General features: G+C 40.7%; 2 protein-coding genes across 5 annotated transcripts; one reads left to right on the top strand and one right to left on the bottom strand.

The window, feature by feature from the left end:
- zfhx2 (zinc finger homeobox 2) lies at positions 1-15,431 on the bottom strand. Of its 4 annotated transcripts, none has more exons than XM_044104210.1 (5): positions 15,251-15,431; positions 11,860-12,027; positions 9,973-10,033; positions 5,152-9,260; positions 1-3,110 (listed from the first exon to the last, which is right to left on the bottom strand). In XM_044104210.1, the coding sequence occupies exons 1-5, from the start codon at positions 15,254-15,256 to the stop codon at positions 2,709-2,711; spliced, it is 4,746 nt and encodes a 1,581-aa protein (XP_043960145.1). In that variant the 5' UTR covers positions 15,257-15,431; the 3' UTR covers positions 1-2,708. The 4 variants fall into 4 exon arrangements, with proteins under 4 accessions (XP_043960145.1, XP_043960146.1, XP_043960148.1 ...); XM_044104211.1 differs by having other exon boundaries at positions 11,869-12,027; positions 15,251-15,401; XM_044104213.1 differs by lacking the exon at positions 15,251-15,431 and adding an exon at positions 14,638-14,768.
- A 1,171-nt stretch (positions 15,432-16,602) lies between these two features.
- On the top strand, positions 16,603-19,141 carry thtpa (thiamine triphosphatase). The gene is made up of 4 exons (XM_044104209.1): positions 16,603-16,916; positions 17,831-17,900; positions 18,040-18,528; positions 18,625-19,141. The coding sequence occupies exons 2-4, from the start codon at positions 17,831-17,833 to the stop codon at positions 18,723-18,725; spliced, it is 660 nt and encodes a 219-aa protein (XP_043960144.1). The 5' UTR covers positions 16,603-16,916; the 3' UTR covers positions 18,726-19,141.
- The last annotated feature ends 3,028 nt before the right edge of the window (positions 19,142-22,169 follow it).

The raw sequence follows: 22,169 nt of genomic DNA, 5'->3' as shown, positions 1-22,169 counted from the left end.
TTTGTTGTTCAACTGGTTTTATTTGTTTTTCTGTATAACAAAGAAAGCATAATGGAGACCAAACACAAAGGCAGGTACAAGTGAGGAGGAAAATTAAGCTTAATCATAAAATCTAACAATTCATAACAACACTGCCACTATTATTGTTCAATATTCATAGGAATACCATACCCTTTCTGAGCAGAGCGGTGGCATTAAAAACCATTATGAATCCATAAGAATAAAACAAACAAAAAGAAAAAAACAGTGATGAGTAGTAATAATAAATTGTATAAGTAGTAGTACAGTTCTAACAATAGTGATAATCAAAAGTGACAATGAAACATAAGGGAATATAAAGCAGATCTCCATAAAAACATCATCTAGTTTGGACAGTGCAACACCGTGTCTGTGTGTGTGCGCATACGTGTGTGTGTGTGTGTGTATTCCCAGTCTTGAGGTTCGAGCACACTAGTCCTTGCTTTACACACAAGATACAGTTTCCAACAGAAGTACAAATTATTACTCGTAGTTAAAAGGACATCGTTCCCCTCTTTGTAACACCGCTGCAGCGATGGCTGCGTTCGTCTCACACATCTGTAGCTTGTGCAAAAAAGGTGGACTAGTGCAAGTGTCAAGCTGTGGGATGTCCGTTTTTTATTGTTTTTTTTTTTTCTTTTTACAGTTTGCATTAGGACCTCTCCTGCTCTCTGTCGACCTAAAGATTGCTTTTTGGTTTCTGAATGACAGAAAGCAAAGTGAGGATTACTTTGGAATATCAGTTATTTTTTTTTATATATTTCTTTACAAAAAGTTCAGGTTTTAGTTTTGCATTTTTTTTTTGTTAAAACTATTAATAGTAACATTAATATACAACTTAAACCGAAGGAAAACATCTTTAGTTTGTGTCCTTCAACACAGCACCATCTTATTAGCTCTCAGTGAATACATTTTCTGTTTCCTAATTTATTTCCTAGATTTGAGTACCCATAAACCACTAGATGATACCAATAATACCCGACTGTCTCCCTCGTCGTGGGTTTCAAGAGTATAACATTTCACAGCACATACATGACCAGGATCACTTTCTGCTTTGAAACAGACCAAAAAATAAAAAAATAAAAAAATGAGGGGGAAGCAGGCCTGCTTTCTCAATCTGACTGGATTGGCTTTTGACCTAAATAAAAATGTTTTGCCAGTTGTAATTGCTTCCCGTCGTTGAACAAACAGTCAAGAGAATAAAAACAACTTTTACAGTATTCAGAGAGACAAAAAAATAAAAAATAAAAAAAAACCAGGACAAAAAATTGGGAAATCAGTCTGAGTCTTGGTGCCAAATAAAGTTGAAATCAATTTACAAAGCTCCCCTGTTGGGGTTTCCTTTTAAGGCTGCCATATTACCAACACACCAACAGGAGGTGTAAAACATTTAAATTTCCCAAGCAAGTCTGAAGAGCCACATTCCAAAAATGAGACACACAAACATTTAGGGGGGGATGTAAAATTGACCCAACAAACAAAAATAAAAATCCCAAAACAAACCAGAATTTAATGTAAAAAAAAAAATAATTACAGTTCTTGGCCAAGAAAATGCTGAAAGATTTACAGGCAAGATTTCTTAACTCATAGAATATCAGCTGTGACATTCAAAGAGACATATCCCCTTGAATGTGTATAAAAAGTTTGGAGAAAAAAAAGCTCTTCATTGACAAGTCTTTTTTTTTGTATATTATGCTCACAACCAAAGCATATTACAATTGATTAGCAAAAAAAACAAACAAAAACAAAAAAAAAAATCAATTTCACGTGATTTATATTAAGGCATCCAACATGCATTAATGCATCTTTCCATAAAAAGACACCTGCATCAGAATGCTTAAAAACATCTCAAACAATGTAAAATGTCAAAGTGCGGTATGCCACAGATTCTATTTTCTTAAAAACCTTTTAGCTCAGTCATTTTTTTATTTTTATTTTTTTAGATTGTCATGAAACTATGAACATGTTATTGTGGACAAGTTTGCAGCCCTACTCTCTCTCTCTCTATAGTACCTCTTTTGAATCCCAAATGAGAAAACGAATAATTCTTGTAGCAACCAAAAAGCTGGCTATTGCCAGCTTTTTCTCCTCTCCCAACAGCTCAGTCCAGTTGTGTGATGTCTAAGCAATCTTTGCCAGAGAAGAGATGAAAAGTTGGCATGAGGGGGGAAAAAAAACAACAACTCCACAGGGGGAAATAAAACAAACAGGCAGTTATTTATGTGAGTATATCATGTCACCTCAAAAAAAGTGTTTATGGGCTCACCGTGGCCACTGCCAAAAAGTAGAAACACTTGTATCAGTCTTTAGGATAGAGCAGCTCAAGCATTGTGAGTTGAGTGCCTTTACAAATTATAGGAAGTTAGTCAGTACATAACCACAGGGTCAGGATCAAAAATTGTTGCGGTAAGGTGTGAAAGGGTCCAGGAAACCTTTAGAGGGTTCGCACACTCATCAGGAAATCAGCTGATAAAGTGACAAGCAGCATGGGAAGAGAGTCTGCTCAGTTCATGATGTCAGGCCAAGTGACGGTCGAGCGAAGAGTAGCGGAGAAAAAGTGGGGAGTGGGGGGAGGCGTAGCGAAAGATTACCTTTAGAGGATTAGTGCTCAAATGTGTTTATTAAAATCTGAGGAGCCCACACGGGTCCAACAATTGTCAATGTGCAGACCATGCCTGATCTGAGTCTTTTTAACTGTTGCTGGTGGCCGTCGAGGGTGGCAACTCGATGACGATCTCCCCTTCGGAGCCAGCTCCTGGGCTGGTCACAGCGGTGGAGAGAGGACCCTGCGAGCTGTTCTTACTGACCAGGGCCGTGGGTTGGCCAAAGTTAGTGGTTCTCAAAGTGGCCAGGTGATGCGGGGAGAAGACGTGGGCCCTGGCGGCAGCCCGCGACTCGAAGGAGACATTGCAGGCGTCGCAGTGGCCCGTCAGGGTTTCCTTTGGAGCGGGCTGGCCCGGCACTGGAGAGGCCGCGGGTTCGGTGATCGTTAGCTGAACGGGCTTGGGAAGGATGGGCCGATTGGCTTTCAGGGCGCTGTAGTGAAGGTAGCTTCCCGAGCTGGTGTCCACTTTCCCATCTGACAGGGGGTACTGCAGTTGGTCAAGGGAGACAAAGAGGGAGATGGAAAAAGGCTCATTAAGATTGGAAGAAAGTATCAGAAATTACTACTGCAATCAAACTACAAAGGTTGCATTCACACCAGCCCTGTTTCGTCTGCTTTAATCAAGCGTTCTCCTACTGGTGTCTAGTGCTTGTAGGAGAAGTGGTTCGTGGTCTTTTGCCAAAGATAATCTTTATCTTTAAAGCGGGCACAAACATCCACTTCTCTTAAGATTTTGTGAAACAGGAAGTTGTGCTCAGTGTCTACTTCAGAGGTTTATGTGTTGTTTCCCTCAGTGGTTCTTGGTGCAGAACCACAGAATCCTGAGTAGTGGGGGGGCAGGTTCCCCAAAAGGTTTAAATCATTTGTCACAGTGCAGTTATTAAGGGAACCACAATTGTAAACAAATGTTGCAATATTTAGTCCCCAATCGAACAGAATATCAGGTGTGAAAAGGAACTTAGACTCTGCTAGGTGGTACAATATGAAGATGAACCCAAACAGACATGGGAAATTGTAGAATGAATAAAGCAGCCAACATTAAGCTTTTGGAAATCCCCAACTTCAAATCTTTGGGATTTGAGATTGGGGATCTGTGATGTCTAGGTTTAGTAAGGAAAAAGAGAGGTCCAAATTAACTTGGCATTTTTTGTGGAATTACAGTTGAGTCCTTTGTTTAATCCTGGATTGGGTTCAGTTGGTCATGTTTTTGGCCAATTTCAGTATCCCCACCAAGGCCTTTTTACCAGACTTGTAGAATCAAGAGATCAGTTAAACACACCCTGTCCAACAGCATGATGTAGGCTAAAATATCTTAAAAAGCAACACAGCATGTCTGGATCTTCAGAAATTCATGAACAGATTAAAATACTCCCTGAAAAGCAACAGTCTGGATAGGATTACAAGGTCATTTCTATCGCTCTAGGTCTCTAGCCAGCTACAGTTGGAGCCATTATCTACAAATGAAGATATCATGGCCCAGTGGTAAACTTTCCCAGGAGTGGCCAACCTATCAAATTACACCAGGAGAACATGGATGACTCACTCAGAAGTTCATAAGACACAGAACATCTCCAGGCCTACAAATCTCACTTATGGTCCTTATTAATGAGTCAACGTTTAGAGACTGGCTCCCCAGGGGAAACCAAAGCTGCTGATAAAATAGGCCCTTCTCCCCAGGTGCTGAAAAGCATTTTGATGATCCCCAAGAGTTATTATATATTCTCTGGACAAAAGAGGATTTTGTTGGAAGGTGTTTGATTGGCTGGTGGCACTTTGCTGATTCAACACCTGGCCTAGCTGCTGTAATTGATGAGATCATGCATTCTGCTCTCTACTAGAAAATCCTCAAGATGATTGTTCAGCTATCAATTTGGTACCTTAAGGGCACAATCACTTTGATTATACAGCACACCAGCAAGTTTACCTCTAAATTGCTAAAAAAATAAATCTTTTTCTTTTTGAGTGGTTTAGTCAAAGTTTGGAGTTCAATCTTATTGAAATGCTTTGGCATGATCTTTTACAAACTATTTGCAAAGTATGGAGGATGGATCCTGCCAAAATTGGCAAAAAAATATTAATATTAATGGCTTGATTAATGTACAAAATATGGCAACGCCACTGGCCGCCACCCAAAATTGCAAACTTTTTAGATTACTGTGCAACAGCTATTTTCAATAGTATTGATTTCAAATTACCAGTATTTAATTTCCCGTTTTATTAGAGTCATTTATTTCATTATATTCTGTTTCCAATTATTACTTTTTTTAATTTACCGTCGCATTACTTTCCTACAAAAAAAAAAAAAAAAAATGAATATGAGGAAAACAAGAATTAGTAAATAAGCAAAGGAGAAAAAAGGGTAGAAAATGTAAAGAGTAAATATTACATAAGAAAATAATTCACTGCATATTTAAAAAAAGGGACAGTAAATAAAAATGATTTAAAAAATTAGGGGAAAAAAAAAATTTAGGAAATAAAATGTGACAGGAAAGTAGCAACCAGACAAATATGTCAAGCTGGTAACGTACCATTTTTTCCTGCTGTAGCCTCCAACGCTTCTCCTTGGCTCTGGTATTCTGGAACCAGATCTGCACTACCTTGAGAGGCAAGTTGAGCTCTGTGCCAATCGCTTCACACTCCATAGCATTGGGGTGGGCACAGGTTTCATAGCATGACTGCAAGATGGACAGCTGAAGGCAGGACAGGTGGGTGCGTGGCCTGCGGCTGGCAGAGTGGGACAGAAAGCTGCTTTCCGTCGGACTGGATTTCATGATAATCGGTGTGGACGGGCTCCCCACTTTGGCGGAACTGGGTGTGGTTGGGCTGACCGGTGCGATGCAAGGGGTGGGAGGAGGGGGGATGGGACGAGGCGGCGTGTGTGTCGGAAGCGCCAGTTGTTCTCTTGACAGAGTGTTGATCTTTATGGGGACTTTGGGGGTCCAGTAGTTGAGACCGTTTTGTTTTGGTGGCACTAGAGTGGAGACTGGAGGCCTGTTGTTAATGGGAGTTGTGGCCAGCTTCGGTACCATGCGGTTAGCCATGCCCGGTCTGATCAACATTTCACCCTCATCCTCTTTTTCCTCGTCGGTTTTTTCTTCTTCACTCTCCTCTTCTTGTTTCTGGATGGGCCGTGGGGCAATTGGAACTGGTTCCTTGGGTGGGGGAAAGAGGACGGGGGTAGGGACTTTGGATGCAACTTTCAACATACTGACATTGCTGCTGGCTTCAAGCTTGATCTTTGGCACTGCAGTAACACTGCTGCTCACAGGAGACCCTGCAGTGGGGTTAGCTACCTCCTTGGGCTTGATGGGGACCGGGATCACTTTCTTCACTAAGGCCGCTTTCGCCAGTTCTTTTTCCGGCTCTTTTTCCGTCTTTATAAGTGTCCGAACGATTGGCGTAGCTGGGATGCCCCCTGTGTTATGTGTAGCAGTCTTGTTTGAGAATATGGGTTTAGAAAGAGGCCATGTGAATTTGATGAGAGGTTTTCCAACAGCAGCCAAAGTGCCGTCGCTGATGAACCGGACCTCGCCTTTCCTTTCCCTTGCCCTCATGTTCTGGAACCAGATCTGAACGACCTTTTTTGGAAGATGAACCCACTCGGCGATCTGTTCAAACTCGTGCTTCCCGGGATTAGGGTCTTTGAAATAGCAGCCATACAGAATGTCAAGCTGTTCAGCTTGAATGATGGTCCTTGAGCGGCGCATGTCCCGGTACCTTTTTCCTTTGGACTTCCTCTCTTGCAGCTCGGTCTCTTTCTCTCGGTCTCTCTCCACTTTCACAAAAGTGGCATTTGTCCTGTTATCTGCCCTCATATAAATGTTTGACTTTGTCATGTTGCTGCAGTTGACCAGATTTATTGGGCTATTGGATGAAGGCACAGCAGTTCCAGGTTCTGGTTTAACCTGGACAACCACCATGCCTTTGGATGTGGGGCGGAGGCCAAGTCCGTCCAACAGCTGTCCCTTTTGTACAGATATTTTGTCGACAGATGAGGAGGACGAAGCATACTTGGAGTTGTTTTTCCCTATGCTGAGATCCAGCGCAGATTCGGAATCATCCCCGTTGGACAGGTAGTGAGAGGTTTGGTTGTGGGAGAGAGTCTGTGAGAGTAAAGATCCAGGAAAGCGAGAGATCGTTGGGGAGTTTGGAAAGACAGATATTTTACTTCCATCGCTTGCCATTGAGGGAGCAAGGGAGAGAACATAAGGGCTGAGGAACTGTGTAGAAAATGGAGAAATGGACAAAGGGACAGAGTGTAGAGCACCGGGGGAAATCACTGTGGACTGCGCATTTGGAGGATCCCCTTGCGCCTCCAACTCCAGATCCAAATCCGGGTCCTGTCTTTCCTTCTTTGACTCCACCTCATCTCGCTCAAAATCGCCTTTACGCTTTTTCTTCTTAGCCCTCTGAGCTCCTCCACCCTCGTCATCTTCGTACTCGTCCTCTGCATCAGAGAGGAACACAGTTGTGGAGCGCAGCACCTTTCCTCCAGCTGTGCCCTTGTCACTGTGCATCTCCCGCTGTGCTTCGTCCTTAGCAGGACTTTCAGGACCTTCTCTGAGCAATTCGTTTTGGCTTTCCTCATCAGAAACAATGACAGAAGTGTACATTTCGGTTTCTGAGTCGGACGTTAGAGCGGACTCTCCACGTCCCTCCCTTCCTGCGTCCCTCCTCTTGCATTTCTCTCTTGTGCCAGACAAATCCATGACCTGACTACTTGAAGCTTCAGCATCGTCGTCACCTTCTGCGATAATGAGAGAGTTTTCCTCGTCGTCATAGTCGTTATCAGATCCTTGACTGTGTTTTGCAAATGCATCCATGTGCTTTAGCTCCGCTCTTCGTCTCTGCTTTGTCTGCCGGGCGTGGCTCAACCACCTCCGCACCTCTTCCTCTGAAAGCCCCACCTCTCTACCTAGTGCTTCACAGTCCTCATGAGGAGGACTCGCAGCATCCGCCTCACTACGGGACTCAAAAAATGCCCATAGAACCTCAGACTGGAACTCTGACAGTACAGGAAGGTCTAAATGATTGGCCTCTACAGCGTTACAACGAAGATTAGTTTGGCTGGTGATTAAGGCATTGGTATTCGGGCTGGATTTTGGTGAATCACAAGGGGTGGTGCCAGATTGAGATTTCTGAGGGGTAGAATCGGGGCTGAGTGTAAGATCTAAGTTCACTGGACTGAGGCTGGCCACAGACGCTGAAGGCGAGAGGTTGTTATTGCGGAGGCTCTTGACTGTGCCTGCCCGGGAGTGATTCAGGCAATTTTCTTTATCACCTTTCAAATTCAACTGATCTGTAGAGCCATCTCCATCTGTTGTGCTATCTTGATGTTCTTTCACCTTGTCGTCACTGCCATCAACCTTCCCTTTGTCTTCTCCGTCTGCACACTGTGCAGATTCATCAACAGTTTCTCCTTTAGGTCCATCTCCCTTGCTGTTCTCCGAAGTCCCGTTGTCCCCATTCTTGATCTGATCCGAGGACTTTTCATCACTGCTCTGCCTCTCTTGCCCTTGCTCTTCCTGAGGGGGCTGCATGTGAGCTGAAACAACCGATGAGGGCCACTGGTTCTGTAAGCTGTTAAGTCTTTGGGTTAGTAGGGCTTGCTGGGCTGGGTTGAGGCCTACGAATGGCACACACTGCGTAAGGAGCTGTCCTTGCTGGTTGTCTTGATGCTGCTGAGTTTGGGCTTGGAGCCCATTTAAGATCAGGGGCATGACCATGTGAGGCTGAGGCACGAGCTGAGGCGCAGCGGTACCGGGAGCAGCGCCTGCTGCGAAGAGAGACGGGAGGATGGAATGCGACAGGGTGCTGGGAGTTGATGTGAGGAGGGTGAGAAAGGCAGAGACTGCCTGAGCTGAGGCCACCGGGGAAGTGAGGAGGGAGGGAGCCACTTGTGAACCTGTAATCTGTTCTCCATCCTTCGCGCCACTCACCATCACTGTCGCAGGAGCCGCGCAGTTGCTGGTGGTACCCAAAGAGCTGCCTCTGCTTTCAGAGGTCGTCACTACCGGGCTCAGAGCGCTGGTGTTGCTACTTCTCGAACTGGCAGCAGGTACTGCACCGTTTGAAACCATGCCAGCATTTCTGCTGCGGGTCTGATGCAAAACAGATTTCATATGGCTCTCAAGGGTGATGGCGTGATTGTAGGAGACTCGACACACAGCACACTGGTAGGGCTTGTTCGATATGTACGGACGAGAAAGACCCACAACTGAGGGAGGCTGGGTAGAGCCTTCTGCACCTTGCTTTGCAGCGCCTGAGGTCATCCTCTGAATGTGGGATGCAGAGGTATAATGAACACTCAAGGCAGTCCTGTTGGAGAAACTTTCCAAGCAGGCATTGCATTTGAATGACCGGGTGCTTTTTTCAGCTGGAACGCTGTTTTTACCAACTGACTTGTCACTCATGCCTGGTATTTCTGAGTTTTCTGTTGCTTTTTGCAGTTTGGCTTCTGGGAGTAAGTTTCCCTCCTCTTCTAAAACCGCCTCAGCGTCACCTGCCTCCCGTTCCATTATGCTTTCCTCCTCCATCTCTTTGTCAGCAAGGGTCTGACTAGCGTCTGAACACTCTGTAGATTGGCAGGGGTCTGAATGAGTCTCTTCAGTGGACATCAGTTGTGAAAATTCAGCATCTAGGGAAAAAAAAAAAAGAAAGAAAAAAACTTAACTTTCATGTTTTTGGATGTACATGAACAAAATCAATGCTAATTTGTTGCTTTCCCCATTTCTTAGATTTCATATTTTAAACATTTAAAAATAATAAACACCTAGTTTCAAGACCTGAACGAACACAGATGATGGAACCGTGAATTTTGCTCCCGAGCAAATTCTGAAGGAGAATATCCAGGCATCAGATCGTCACCTAAAGCTAAAGGGAAATTGGGTTTTGCAGTGGAGAAAGTTTTGGCGTGGTCAACTCCAAGTCTAGACTTGTAATTGATTCAGAAGGTGTGTGTGATGATCTTCTTGAAAACCCTCCAATGTGATTGAATTAAACGTATTTTGTCAAGAAGAGTGGGACAAAGTTTTACTAATGCAAAGTAAAAGACTCGATGCCAGCTTTCACAAATGCTTCAAGGGCCAAGAGTGGAAAAAACAGTTTGTTTTTCACATATGTTGGTCTGGAGGCTGTTTTTTTTTTTCTTTCTTAATTGATAAGTCATTTGAAAATTTAACTGAAATTTAACTGACGCAAAATAAGCAAAACCAATGCATGGGCAAATACTTTCCACAGCACTCCAGGATCCATATTAACTACTCTGGGAATCCATCCAGTTAGTTTAAAATGCACACATAGATGATTATGTCATATCCATTTATGATTTAACTAACTGTAACACTCACCTGTGGTCTCTTGAACACCTTTGCACTCTTCTGCTCCACTCGCAGCCTGTCTTAAAACAGCCTGTAAAAAGAGAAGGAGTCGTTCAGCTGAATTCCCATCACAAACTTGACTCTGCAGCAGCTCCTGCCAGATGAGCCGAATGTCATTATGTAGCACATTTGGGCGTGACTCAAGCAAGTGTGGTTATATTACACATAGCAAGCCTGGCTAGTCTTTAATTTGCAAATTACCCAGAGAGCAGACCCCGTCTTTAATAGATCCACCAATACAAACTCACTGTCTCCCCAACACTTCACAATAAGTGTTTTCTTTAAAGTTTTTCTTTTGTAACTTAATGAGGTGGCTCATTATTCCCAATGTGGTGTCTCCATAAACACTTTAAAACATAGTCTATTGTTGTTCTAATAATAAACTGTGTTCACCTAGCGCTGCCAAAGCTATTAGTACATTAACACATTTTGCATTGCATCATTTATTCCTCTAGTTAATTGTCTTTAACGACTACTTTAACAAGTATTTCATTGCTAGTTGTGAGTTATAGGAATTAACCAATTAATTTGGCATAGCTTTGGTTTACTGATTTTCTTAAGATTAAGAAAATTAAGCCACTTCGGTCAAATTCAAAGTCTAAGTTACAAGGCTTATGCACATTTCATTAACTCAAATTAAAAACTTTTTAACCAGTATTTTAAGACCATTATGAATGGAATTTAAGACCTATCATGACAGAAATGTACAAAAACAAAATCACTAATGAATAAATTGTATGGTTTGGCAACAGCAATGAGCCAACAGCTAAAACAAACATTGTCCAGCAAATTGGCCATAAATTTTACTTACCCAGGATTAACATAATAGATAGCTAACTTTACCTTTGCCACCATGTTAGTTATTCTTGCTGGTTAGCTAGCTAGCTATATCAATTTAGCTAGCTATCTATTAAGCTAGCTTGGACAGGTATATTAGCAGCTAGTTACTGTAGCAGCAACCACCTTGAGTCACACAAAGCAGTGAAGATGTCTGCATGTGACTCAAGTTTTGTGTAACAATAAAGTCCCATGAGAAAAAAAAGAAAACTGCACAGATTATGATTAAACAGCTCTGTCACAACAAAATGTAAGAACCCTGACCAACATATTTAAGGCCAACTTATTTTAAAATTAATTTAAGACATCCGAGGGCTTTCATTTCATACACTTTAAGACTTTAAGGCATTAGCTAGCACCCAGAGTTAAAGCCTGGCGATTTAACCATCATCTCTCAAGGTTGTACTACAAACATGCTTTTGAGTACAAACATGGTTCAAAAACATTCCATCTTGGGAAGATAAGAAACAGTCTTAAGTTTTATATCACTTGTGAATAATCTGTAGCTGCTAAATGATGACTTTAAGCCTGCTTTGATATGACCCAACAACCCCTTGAAAGACTAAATGGCAGCAGCAATTGCTTCTCTAAAGTCACTGCTGATGTCTTCCCACCCTGGCGTTGTGTAAACAGACGCAAGACTTCAAGACTAAAAGCTCCTGCTTTTACAGAAAACATTGTCACATGTGGTGATGATTAGTTAATGAAGTGCTTTAATTAGATGCGTCAGGTTGCAACTTTTCTTCTTAATCCAAAAGGAAGCAGCAAGGTCTTTTATTTTATTTTTCTTTAATAACAGGATCATTTTCACTTTGTAGAGGTTTTTTTGTACACCTGAGGTTAGCTCTAGAGGACCCAGATCTTTTACTCTCTTCCTTCCACTGGCAGCAATTATTGGGTAAGCAATGTAATTAGAGAGCAATGAAATTAGAGAGCAATGACTGTTAAAAAAAATAATAAACTGAGCCAAGCCATCGATTATGACATTTGTAATGCAAGATATTGCGAATGGTCACATACCAAACTTACAATGTCCAGCAGTCTGTCCACACACGATGGAAGTACGCTGTGTTGCTCAGTGAGATGTAGAGACAAGGAAAATCTGTCAGGCTGCCCTTGTTGGCACAGCGGGCACAGCCACTTTGCAACTCCATTCCTTTCACTGCACACCGTCTCTCCAGGCTCCTCCTGACAGATACAAACGAATATCAGTGAATCACACTCCTCCTTCTAAAAATACTTTAGTGCATTTGTTGGTTAAGCCTCGGTAGCGGGCCCGTTAATAGCTGGTTGATACTGGGGTAATTTCATCAGACTCTGAGAATGCACGATGCTTACGCTCCCCACGGCTCGTTTCCTGGAACGTATTTCAACTCTTGAGGCGACACAAAACTTTGAATGCAAATGGAAATGCATTATTTTTCTAGCAGATTATTCACCCCACCCTCTCTTATCCTTGGAAGTCGAAATTAAACCCTCTAAATAAAAAGGCATTCAGCCATCTGAAGAGTCAAACCAATTGACCTCGTCCAACCATGTCAATCCATAAGAAGGGAGTCATTTTGGAGTTTTATTTAGTTAAAATACAAACTAATCTCAGATCAGCATTATATTTAGATGGGTTATTCCGCCTGTACGTCAAATTTTTACCAATACGAGTAGGCAAAAGTTACTCCTTTAAATCCACTAACATGTTCTCCCCTACGATTTAAACTAACTTCAATTAGACGCTGAAGTGTCAGGGTAGCAAGTGCTGCCCCCACTTGTTGCTCTGTACTGCCAGCTGTCTGGCTGAAAGAAGGATACTTTTGGCCTTGTTTTCAAGACAAAATGCTTTTAGTCACACACGAAAAAAAAAAAAAAAAAAAAAGAAGAAATAAATCAGTGTGTGGAAACTAAAAAGAGCTCCTGCTATCCATCAAATTAAGTTAAAGCTGTTCTCTGGTCTGATAAGCAGAAAACTACCAAGCTACTTAAAGTATTCTGATGAATTAGCCGGTAATTATTAGCTTGCTATACTGGAGTTTTTCTACAAAGAGTTGAATCAAATATATATATTCTGCAAAATAAACACCTAAAAATGTCTACCAACTTCAGAGATTGACTACTCTCTAACATTGATTAAACATAAGTATTTAAAAGAAATAAAACGCATGATACTCAAGGAAGGTTCATGCCACCATTTGTCCTCCAAATCATCTGGTTGGTTATTAGGCAGCTGGCTGCTCCGCCCCCTTCATGAAGTGCTTTGGCTTTGTTTTTTCAATGACGTAAAAATATCCAGATTGTCATTTCCATTTTATTTTACTTTTAACACCAGAGCTGGACGCATATTGCTGAAGCTTTGCTAAGCCAAATGTATATGAATAATAATAATAGTAATAAAGAAAACATTACGTTAGTTAATGTTTTCAAGGTTTGGTTAAAACAACAAATATAAAAATAGTCCTGTAGTCAAATTGTTCATTTTAGCATTCAGCTATAATGTCGACTTTTAAAGAATACAATCTGGATGCCGTTCCTCCACTTACAGATGTCGGTTAACTGACTCGTAAAATTCAAGTGGTTACAGTGTGTTCAAATCACTAAATAGTGTTTGTTGATTTGTGGGAATATAAAAAACGGCAACAGCCCTTGTGACGCTGGGGTAGTCAACACTTTGTGCAAGTTTAAGTGTAAATTGAAAGACAAAAACACCCTGTAGCATGGGATCATCAGATTGGCCCATGTGTTTATGGGAGGTTCCCCTTTTATTTGTTTGCCATAACCTGCTCAAATTACACATTGTAGTGAAAGACCCCGTCTATATAATGAGGTTCCCACATGGAAGAGCTAATGTTTTATTCCTCTTTTAAGTCAAACTAAAAAAAAAAGCAGAACGAACAAGGCAAAAAGAAAAAGAAATGCAAATTATGCCATGCAGCACTACTTCTGACAGATGCCACAAAAACACGGGGCCGTTTATTTTCAGATCTCGTTGCTTCAACTCAACAGCATGCATTTGTATTCATTTCAAAAAGAAAAAGAAGGCATCCAGCAGTATGCATTTCAAGAAAACCGTAGATGCATTTTTCTGCCAGCATTAATAATCACAGATGCAGCCAAAAACGCAACCCGTGCCTGGGAGGAAAAATACCAACACAGCTACCACCTTACTTCCTACTCATGCCAATTAGCAAGCTAGCGGGGATATGTGATCGGATACTATTTCGATGAGCCTACCCCTGCATTGTGTACATCACATTTAATACCCCGTGACACATTTAACAATAAAGACCCCAACGCAGCAGCTTTTTGGGTCTCTCTGCCTTAAGGAGGCTAATTAATGAGCAGTCTAATTAGCTATGCCGACCGAATCAATTAGCTAGCAAGCTAGGCTGTGAAGCCCCCCTGCAACGTCGCATTACAGTGCTGCTTGGAAATGCTCGTTAGCCGTTACTTTACCAAAAAATAATCCTGCGGCGACGGACACACTTCTCTAAAACTGCGAAAAAAGACAAGGAAAGCGTCAGCATAATCTCCAATCGGCTCTCGGTTCGGGCTGGGCCGTCGTTAAATTAATAAACAAAAGAGCCGGAGCTGTTAACAGCCGTGTCACTTCGCTAGCTAGCCTGTTAGCAGGCGCTGATAATTAACCGTTGCTCAAACTGCCTTCAACTGGGTGCTCTCCACTCCCTGGAAACAAACTCTGTCCGGGCCAGGTGGGAGCTGGAAAACATCGATCGAGTTAGCCCGTGCTATAAAAAAAAATCTCTTACTAAACTTCGGATAAAAAAAAAAGAAAAGAAAAACATCAACCTCGGCCTCTGGTTATTTCCTTCCCCCTCTGATTGTGGGCTGCCAATCGGGCATCTAGGGTTGCACCGCCCGCCGCCTGCTGCTCAGCAGCGTAAATGGAGGCCTAGCCCGACTAAAGCCATTTAATTAATGAACGTGGGCTCCGCTTACAGATGTGTTGGGAACACTCGAACCCCCTCCTCCCTCGCCGCCCAGTTAGACCCCCTATTTAACTGCGTCCTAGCGCTCGTATCCACACCTTAAACACTTTCGGTGCAACACATGGGCATTTTAAACTCTTATTTAAACAGCTCCCAACACGTAATTGGCGAGAGAATTAAACGATACACACACAAAAAAGCTACTTGAAAGCGGAGTACGTGCGTCGCGTTCGCCTCGACGATGGGGGTGGTGCAGTGAGAGCAGGCGAAACAGAGACGGAGGGGGCAGAAAAAAAAGTTTGGGATTTAATGTAGGATTTCTATTATGGATCGGATTAGTATCGGGGCACGATCCGTCGTTTTACTCGCTCGTCTAACAGTCGCAGGCCACTCTCCGCGCTCGAACGGGCACAATTAACCGACCGCGAATCTCGTTTAATTAAGTTCGGAGCAATTAGCTAATGCGTTTTTACCTGCATGGTCGCCGCTCCAACACGCACACACGCTTCCTCTGTGGATCCTCACAAGTGAAAAGTTTTCTTGCCTGCCCTCCCTCTCTCGCTCTCTCTCTGCTCTCCTCTGTTCTCCCCCTCCCTTCATTCGCCCTCTCTCCTTCCCCTCTTCCCTCTAGTAAACAGACCACAGCTCCCCCCAAGGCTGATTGCTGACATTCAGAGGGCACATGCGTTATGGAAGGCGAGAAGTGCCAAAATCCAGTAAATGAATAAGTCATGAAAGACTCCTATATTTTTATATATATAAAAACCAAACGAATAGATAGATATGTATTTATATGCAAAATTAAATTATCAATAAAAATATTTGCATATTTATTTTACGGATTTTATATTTAGTTATTTTCTGCTATTTATATTTTATAGGAATCTTGAAATAATTACTTAAGTGTAATATCTAAATGATAAATCAGTGTGCCTACTACACTGATTTATCATTTACTGATAGAGTGATTTAGAAAAGCATATAATGCAGCATATATATATATATATATACGTGTGTGTGTGTGTGTGTGTGTGTGTGTGTGTGTGTGTGTGTGTGCACGCGCGTTTGTGTGTGTGTAATACATATGTTCAATTAAGAGCTAAAAATGCTAACCAAAGTAAAACTGTGCTAATGTTAATTTATGTACTTCCAAAACAATACCAAATTAATTAATTCAATTACATATATGAACTGTAATTTTAGTTTTCTTTCTATCAAAAATATTATTAAAATATTATAAAGATTGGTCTGAAATTGTCTTGACTGTGTTTTTGTTTTCGTTCATGTTTTCATTTAAAATGAAAAATTAAATATGTGTAACATTTTTCAATTTGTTCTGAGTAATAATAATAATAATAATAATAATAATAATAATAATAATAATAATAATAATAATAATAATAGAAAAAATGCACATTTATAACCATTACAAGTACATTTATTTATGATATACAGATATTTCTAATGCATAGAATTTTCTTATTTGTAGATCATGTTTTTGAATTTATTTCTTCGACTGTAGCAGTTTTGATCTTCCATACATGACTATGAAATCTCTTATGTAACTCCGCAGATATCACACATTATTTATATATCAGGAAGTGTTTAATGGCCAATGCAATTATCATAAGAACAAACAGCCCGATTGTCTAATTTCCCCTTTACGAAAAAAAAAAACACATGTCGATGACCATATTAGACGGAATGCCCTTTAAAATGAAACCATTCCTCATTCCCACTTTAAAAGGTGAATTATAAATGAGCCCCCATTCTGCCAACTTGGATCGTCACACGTATTCAGACGAGTTAATTAAAGCTGAATAATGGAGCCAAAGTAGCAAAGCCACTACTCGGCGCCTCCCGCACGAATTATGACATGTTTTCAATCAAATGCTAGGTGTGGCGCACATCAACCAGTCGAGTGTGCGGAATAAATATTTATGAAGCGGTGGGGATTAAAACTGCACCATCTGTGCTCCTCTGCACCGACGAGGCGGCCGCTGACTATCCTGAACACCTCCATAGGTGTCCCTTCATGCGCCTGAGCAAAAATAGATTTAGCTTACTGGTCCGGGTTGCCTTAAAACTCTTGTTTCTGAGTCAGAAAAACCCGAATCGAAAAGGTCGCCACCTGTTAAGGTTTGTGAAAACAGCGGTCCCTTCATTGTACTTTGCACATTGTTTTTGCAGATTTTACGGTATATGTTTCCAGCAGCATTTCGGACTGCTTGTAGGGCAGGTGTTTGTTTTATTTTTATTTTTATTTTTATTATTAAATAATTAATAACTCAACAAAAATGACTGTATTCCTAAAGAGGGTGGACCGTAAGTTTGTTTGTTTTTTAGCTGACCTGTTAAGTTAAATACTATGACTTGTTTGCTCAAATGATTATTTTTCTTAAATATTATTGAATTAAATAAAATGTTAATTGTATGCTAGAGTTAAATAAGGTACCTATTTTGCACTTAAAATGTAACACTGGTAAAATACATTAGTATATTATGACATAAAGTGTATTTGTGCTTTTGCAAAGCACCAATATATGTTGCTTTACCGCCATCATAAAATTTGGATACTGTATTCACTTTGAAAAGGTGCATTAGAGGTAAGCACCATTTTTTGGCTGTTAACCAAAACCTATTTCAGAAGAGCTTGACTATTTGAGAATATATATTGAGATTGATACAACATTAAAGTTTAAAAATGAAATTACCAGAAGTTTATAATGACTCTTGGTGATAGTCACAGATAAAGCTTTCTCCATGAGTAGCATGGAGATTCTGTAGAAATCACATCAGGACTTTTGCTTGTTCTGGAAAAACAAGGAGAAATTGCACACTATATATATATATATATATATATATATATATATATATATATATATATATATATATATATATATATATATATATATATATATATATATATATATATATATATATATATAAAACCTCATCTGTTTATTGCTGTGTTGTTCTGTCCTTTAAAGTCTGGAAGCACTTTGGCTTTATTTGTAACCATCTCTATGCTGATGTTGGTGTATTTTCTTTAGATGAGCGTGGAAGTGGAACAAAAGTTTTTATTCGACTCTGACACCCTGAAAGCGATAGAGGACATCGGAGGCAAGTATAAGAAATGCTTTATATGAGCTCCCTGATCATTTCCCAACTCTTGATTTGCACCTGCAGCCATTCCAGACATATTCAGTTGAATTTAATTAGTTCCAACCATCGGTTTCTAACTTTATATTCCTTTCTGCAGATTGTGTTGGGCAGAAACAGTTTCACGATCAATATTTTGACACCCCGGATTTTCAACTGACGTTGAGAGACGTGTGGCTGCGCAGACGGAAACTATCCTGGGAGCTCAAGTGTCCAATAGATCCGGTCAATGGCGCGGCGGAGCCTGGAAGAGAACAGTCTCTGTGTACTCGATATAAGGAGATCACGAATTTGCCTGAAATTTACCAGAGAGTGAGGGAGGTGATTAAAGACACACGGGAGGACTGCGACGCAGACGTTCCCCCGTCTGACGAAGACGACTCCTGGCTGAGCAAGTTGGAGCTGTGCTGCTTTGCAGAGTTTACCACAACACGGAGGTCATTTACTTTGAAAGGCGAGGATGGGGTGAAGATAGATCTAGACCAAGCTGACTTTGGCTACCATGTGGGGGAGATAGAGGTTCTTGTTCCAGAGGGGGGAGACATACAGTCTGCACAAGAAAAGATCAGACACACCGCTCAGAGGCTGGGTGAGCTCAAAGCTATCAGGCTTTCTACTACATGATTTTTATCTTTTCTGAATTAGTGAAGATTTTCTCCTCTGTTTTTTTTTTTTTTCCACTCAGGTCTGAACGAGGAGAGGCGAGTTGAAGGAAAAATGACCGTTTACCTTAAAAGATATCGTCCAGAGCAATATGCAATACTGTTGAGCGCGCACGTTTTATAGAAAAGATACTGCACACTGCTACTGGTTCTAATAGTTCCTCACTGTGCTTCGTCATAGTTTACAGACCTAATGTCGTTATTGGACATGCAGAGTGAATGGTATCAAAATGCAGTTTCCGGGTAATTGTAAAAATGCTTGAGAATGAACCTGATTCCCAGTGTCATGAAACTGCAGTCGCTCCAGATGAATGTACATTAATATAAATGTCATTGCCAGTCACAGCACTATGTGAACTATTCATTCTTCCAAAAAGGGTAATCTATTTTTGTCTGTCAATTGGAGACGACACGCCCACTCTTGTGGACTGTTGACTGCATCTTAATGTCGAGCAGGTCAACACTGCACTCCTGCAACAATGCAAACATTATGCTGACATTGCACGCTATATATTAAATAATTCATTCTTATGTCTTTAATGCTGCGTTCATGTTATTTGTCATCTAACAGCCTGCTGTACTATAATATTATTATTTATGTTGCTATGGAGCCAAAAACAAAGTTGATTATAAGTTAAACTCTGTTTAACTTGTAATATAAATTACAAAAAGGCTGCAGTAACAACTCTATAAGAATTCTTAGATGTGTCACTTCTGATTTTGCTGAAATAATTTCTTAATGCCACCCCAGTGCATACACATACTCAACTTAAAAGCTACTCACTGTGCCACTTAAACAGGGTTTCACCAAGTCACGTTTGCTGCCATGTGCACTAATTGAATATCAAAAGCAGTCAATATTATAAACCAAAGTTACAAAAAAAAATAAAAAAATACACCATGCAAACACTGCATCATGTGATATTCGGTTAGGATTAACAGTGCAGCACTGCTCAAATAAACCTGTAGCTCTGAAAGTATTTTAGCAGTTCTTAAAATCTTTTTTTAAAAAGGTCTTACCTGGATAACTGCCCCATCTTCAGATGAAGGGCGTCTACGCGACATGCACTTGAATCATTTAGTGAGAAGGAGAACAGAAACTACAATGATGGTTACAGATAATTTAGGGGAACAACAGTAATTATGCTTGATGGCTATTTTTGGTTAACCAAAGCAGCAAATTTGTAAAGGAGGAAGTCTGTCTTGATAATGAAGTTCGAATAGACAAAGCCCTTTGTGGCGTCTGCTCAGTCACTCGCCTGTGTCTTTTAATAAGGGTTGCAGGGCTTTATATATGCTCCAATATTGTAAAAACAAAGCTTTAACAATTCAATATTAAGTTTTCAGATAATGTGCAAATTGTCAAAAAAAATAAATATATATATATGTGTGTGTGTGTTTAATGGGAGAATTTTTTGTCAAGACTCTTATTAAATAATAAAAGAAGCTTTGGTAGTTGAGGGTGTAGCAAATAAACTCATTACAATCGCTTCACACTCATTACAATTTTGCTGTGCAATGACGCAGAATTGCATTTCTCTTGTCTGGAGAATTTTGATGAAGCAGAGCGGAGGTGTCGAAAGAGTGGCCCGGAGACCATTTGTGGGGGCTGAATGGTTTTGAGCTGTTGCTCTGGTTCTGTTTTTTTTTGAGCAGCCCGCGACCACAGCTGAGAAATGTCACAAATTTGTGACCGAATGTCACCAGCACAGGAAGTCGATACAACACACGATTCAAAGGAAACAGTGTAGCATGACGTTTTCACTGATGTGGGGCCTCTCAAAGAGGAATCAAGATCGATTGAAATCTTTTGAAAATATGCTAAATGTAACACAAAATTAATCTTTTGGGTTTTTTTTACTAACCATCTTTTTGTTTGTTTGTTTGTTTGTTTGTTTCTTGCGACATCCACTGACAAAACTAGCCTTGGGTGTGCTCTTGTTTTTAAAATTGGGAAAAAAAATTTACAGACCAGTAAATTGAAAAAATTGCAAAGTCATCACAAAAAAGATGATAAACATGTTAAATTATACTTAAGCTTGGATTTAAAAAATCTAACTTTCCTGTTTAATTTATTTATTTTTTACTTTTAAAGGTAATCAAACTGTGGTGCCTGTGAATACTTTCAACTTTTTTGACCCACATATGTATAAAAAAGAATATTAGTTTTTCGTCAGCAATGGGTTTCCACCTGCCCAGTCCCCAACTGCTGTTCTGGCCAATATGTGCCAGAAGTGTCCAGCATAGATGGTCTTACGATTTTATACTGAACCATCAAGACTGCATCACATTTTTCCATCTTCACCTGAATGGAAGGACGTTAGCTGGCAGCATGGCTGGTACGTCCAGTTGGTTTCAGAAAGGCTGCTATGGCGCTAATTGAAACCAAAAATACAGCCATCTGTTCTCGCAGGCCGCACGTGCTCTGTTTGTAAATGCAGCTGTATATAATCCAAGCTTTCATCTATTAGACAAACAATGGAAGGAAAAAGCAGTGATGTAGTCGTTTTATGCAGGTCCAGTCCAAGCCACAACCGCCCTGTCGTCCAGCCCTCATCACTAAGCACGCCGTATATCGTGTGTCCAGATTTAATCAACTCGATGCCTCCTTAGCGGTTGGTCACAAAGCTTCTTCTCAGTAACAAACTATCTATTATCCTTCTTACATCTCCATTTTCATCAACCTTATACGCAACTTTACCTACTGGTTTTTACTTTTTTGCCCAATTTTTAGTAAACACATGAAAATAGTGACGCATTAATCTAAGTTAATGTTCTGCAATATATAAACTTCAGCATGGTACAGCTGTGGAACTTGCAACATGTCGTTTTATCGATTAATTTTTTAATTTTTTTTTAAAAAGCCAGTGGAACAATGTTTCCCAGATGAAGTTTAAATCAGGTCAAGATGAGGCCTAATGCCGGCGCAGATACTATTGGACGAAAATATCCTTTTGAAACAGAAACTAAATCCGGATTAAAGTCTTCTGGAGAACGGAGCCTTGCGCTAAATAAACAAGATGAATAAAACCTGCTTCTGCTAGTCTAAACTAGCTGCGGTGGGGATTAATACAAAACCTGGAATGGATCCTAACAAGTCTAGCAGTCTAAGGCTATAATTTTCACGTATCTGGGGTTAAGATGGCAGCACAAAGGAGTGCAAACAATAAAACCAGTAGCCTTAAGACATCCCCAGTCACTGAAGAAGAAGAGAAAAAAAAACAAGCCTCTGGGGGAAGTAAAGGAAACAGCTACATGAAAATCCATTTATCCATTAATGGGGCCTATGCTGGAAGTCAATGAGCAAGAGGCCAGTCACACCCAGATGTGTTTACCTTCACAGGATAGTCAGAGTTGGAGAGATGCAATGCCTGGTGTTGGGTTACTTAACAAGCAAACTCCAGATATTTCTGTGTTGTTGTTGTTGTTGTTGTTGTTTTTTAAAGCGGTCACCCCAAAACCTGTGCCGTTTTGAGCCCTTGCAGTCTAATACTTGAATCCAGCTGATGAAACCACCCGCACAGCTTTGAAGTAATACCCATGAACAAAACTATCCTGCAAAGTAATT

The sequence above is a fragment of the Gambusia affinis genome, linkage group LG21, assembly GCF_019740435.1.
Source record: "Gambusia affinis linkage group LG21, SWU_Gaff_1.0, whole genome shotgun sequence".
Lineage (NCBI taxonomy): Eukaryota > Metazoa > Chordata > Actinopteri > Cyprinodontiformes > Poeciliidae > Gambusia > Gambusia affinis.
Note: the sequence above shows the minus strand (reverse complement) of the source record. Positions and strands in the feature narration are given on the sequence as shown.

Bases quoted from the DNA above. Each gene is read 5' to 3' on its own strand.
- zfhx2 (XM_044104210.1), bottom strand. The intron at 9,261-9,972 runs GTGAGTGTTACA...TTTTTTCCCTAG, and splicing joins AGGTGTTCAAGAGACCACAG to ATGCTGAATTTTCACAACTG. The intron at 3,111-5,151 runs GTACGTTACCAG...GACCAACTGCAG, and splicing joins GGCTACAGCAGGAAAAAATG to TACCCCCTGTCAGATGGGAA.
- thtpa (XM_044104209.1), top strand. From the start codon at position 17,831: ATGAGCGTGGAAGTGGAACAAAAGTTTTTATTCGACTCTGACACCCTG. The intron at 17,901-18,039 runs GCAAGTATAAGA...TCCTTTCTGCAG, and splicing joins AGCGATAGAGGACATCGGAG to ATTGTGTTGGGCAGAAACAG. The intron at 18,529-18,624 runs GTGAGCTCAAAG...TTTTCCACTCAG, and splicing joins ACACACCGCTCAGAGGCTGG to GTCTGAACGAGGAGAGGCGA.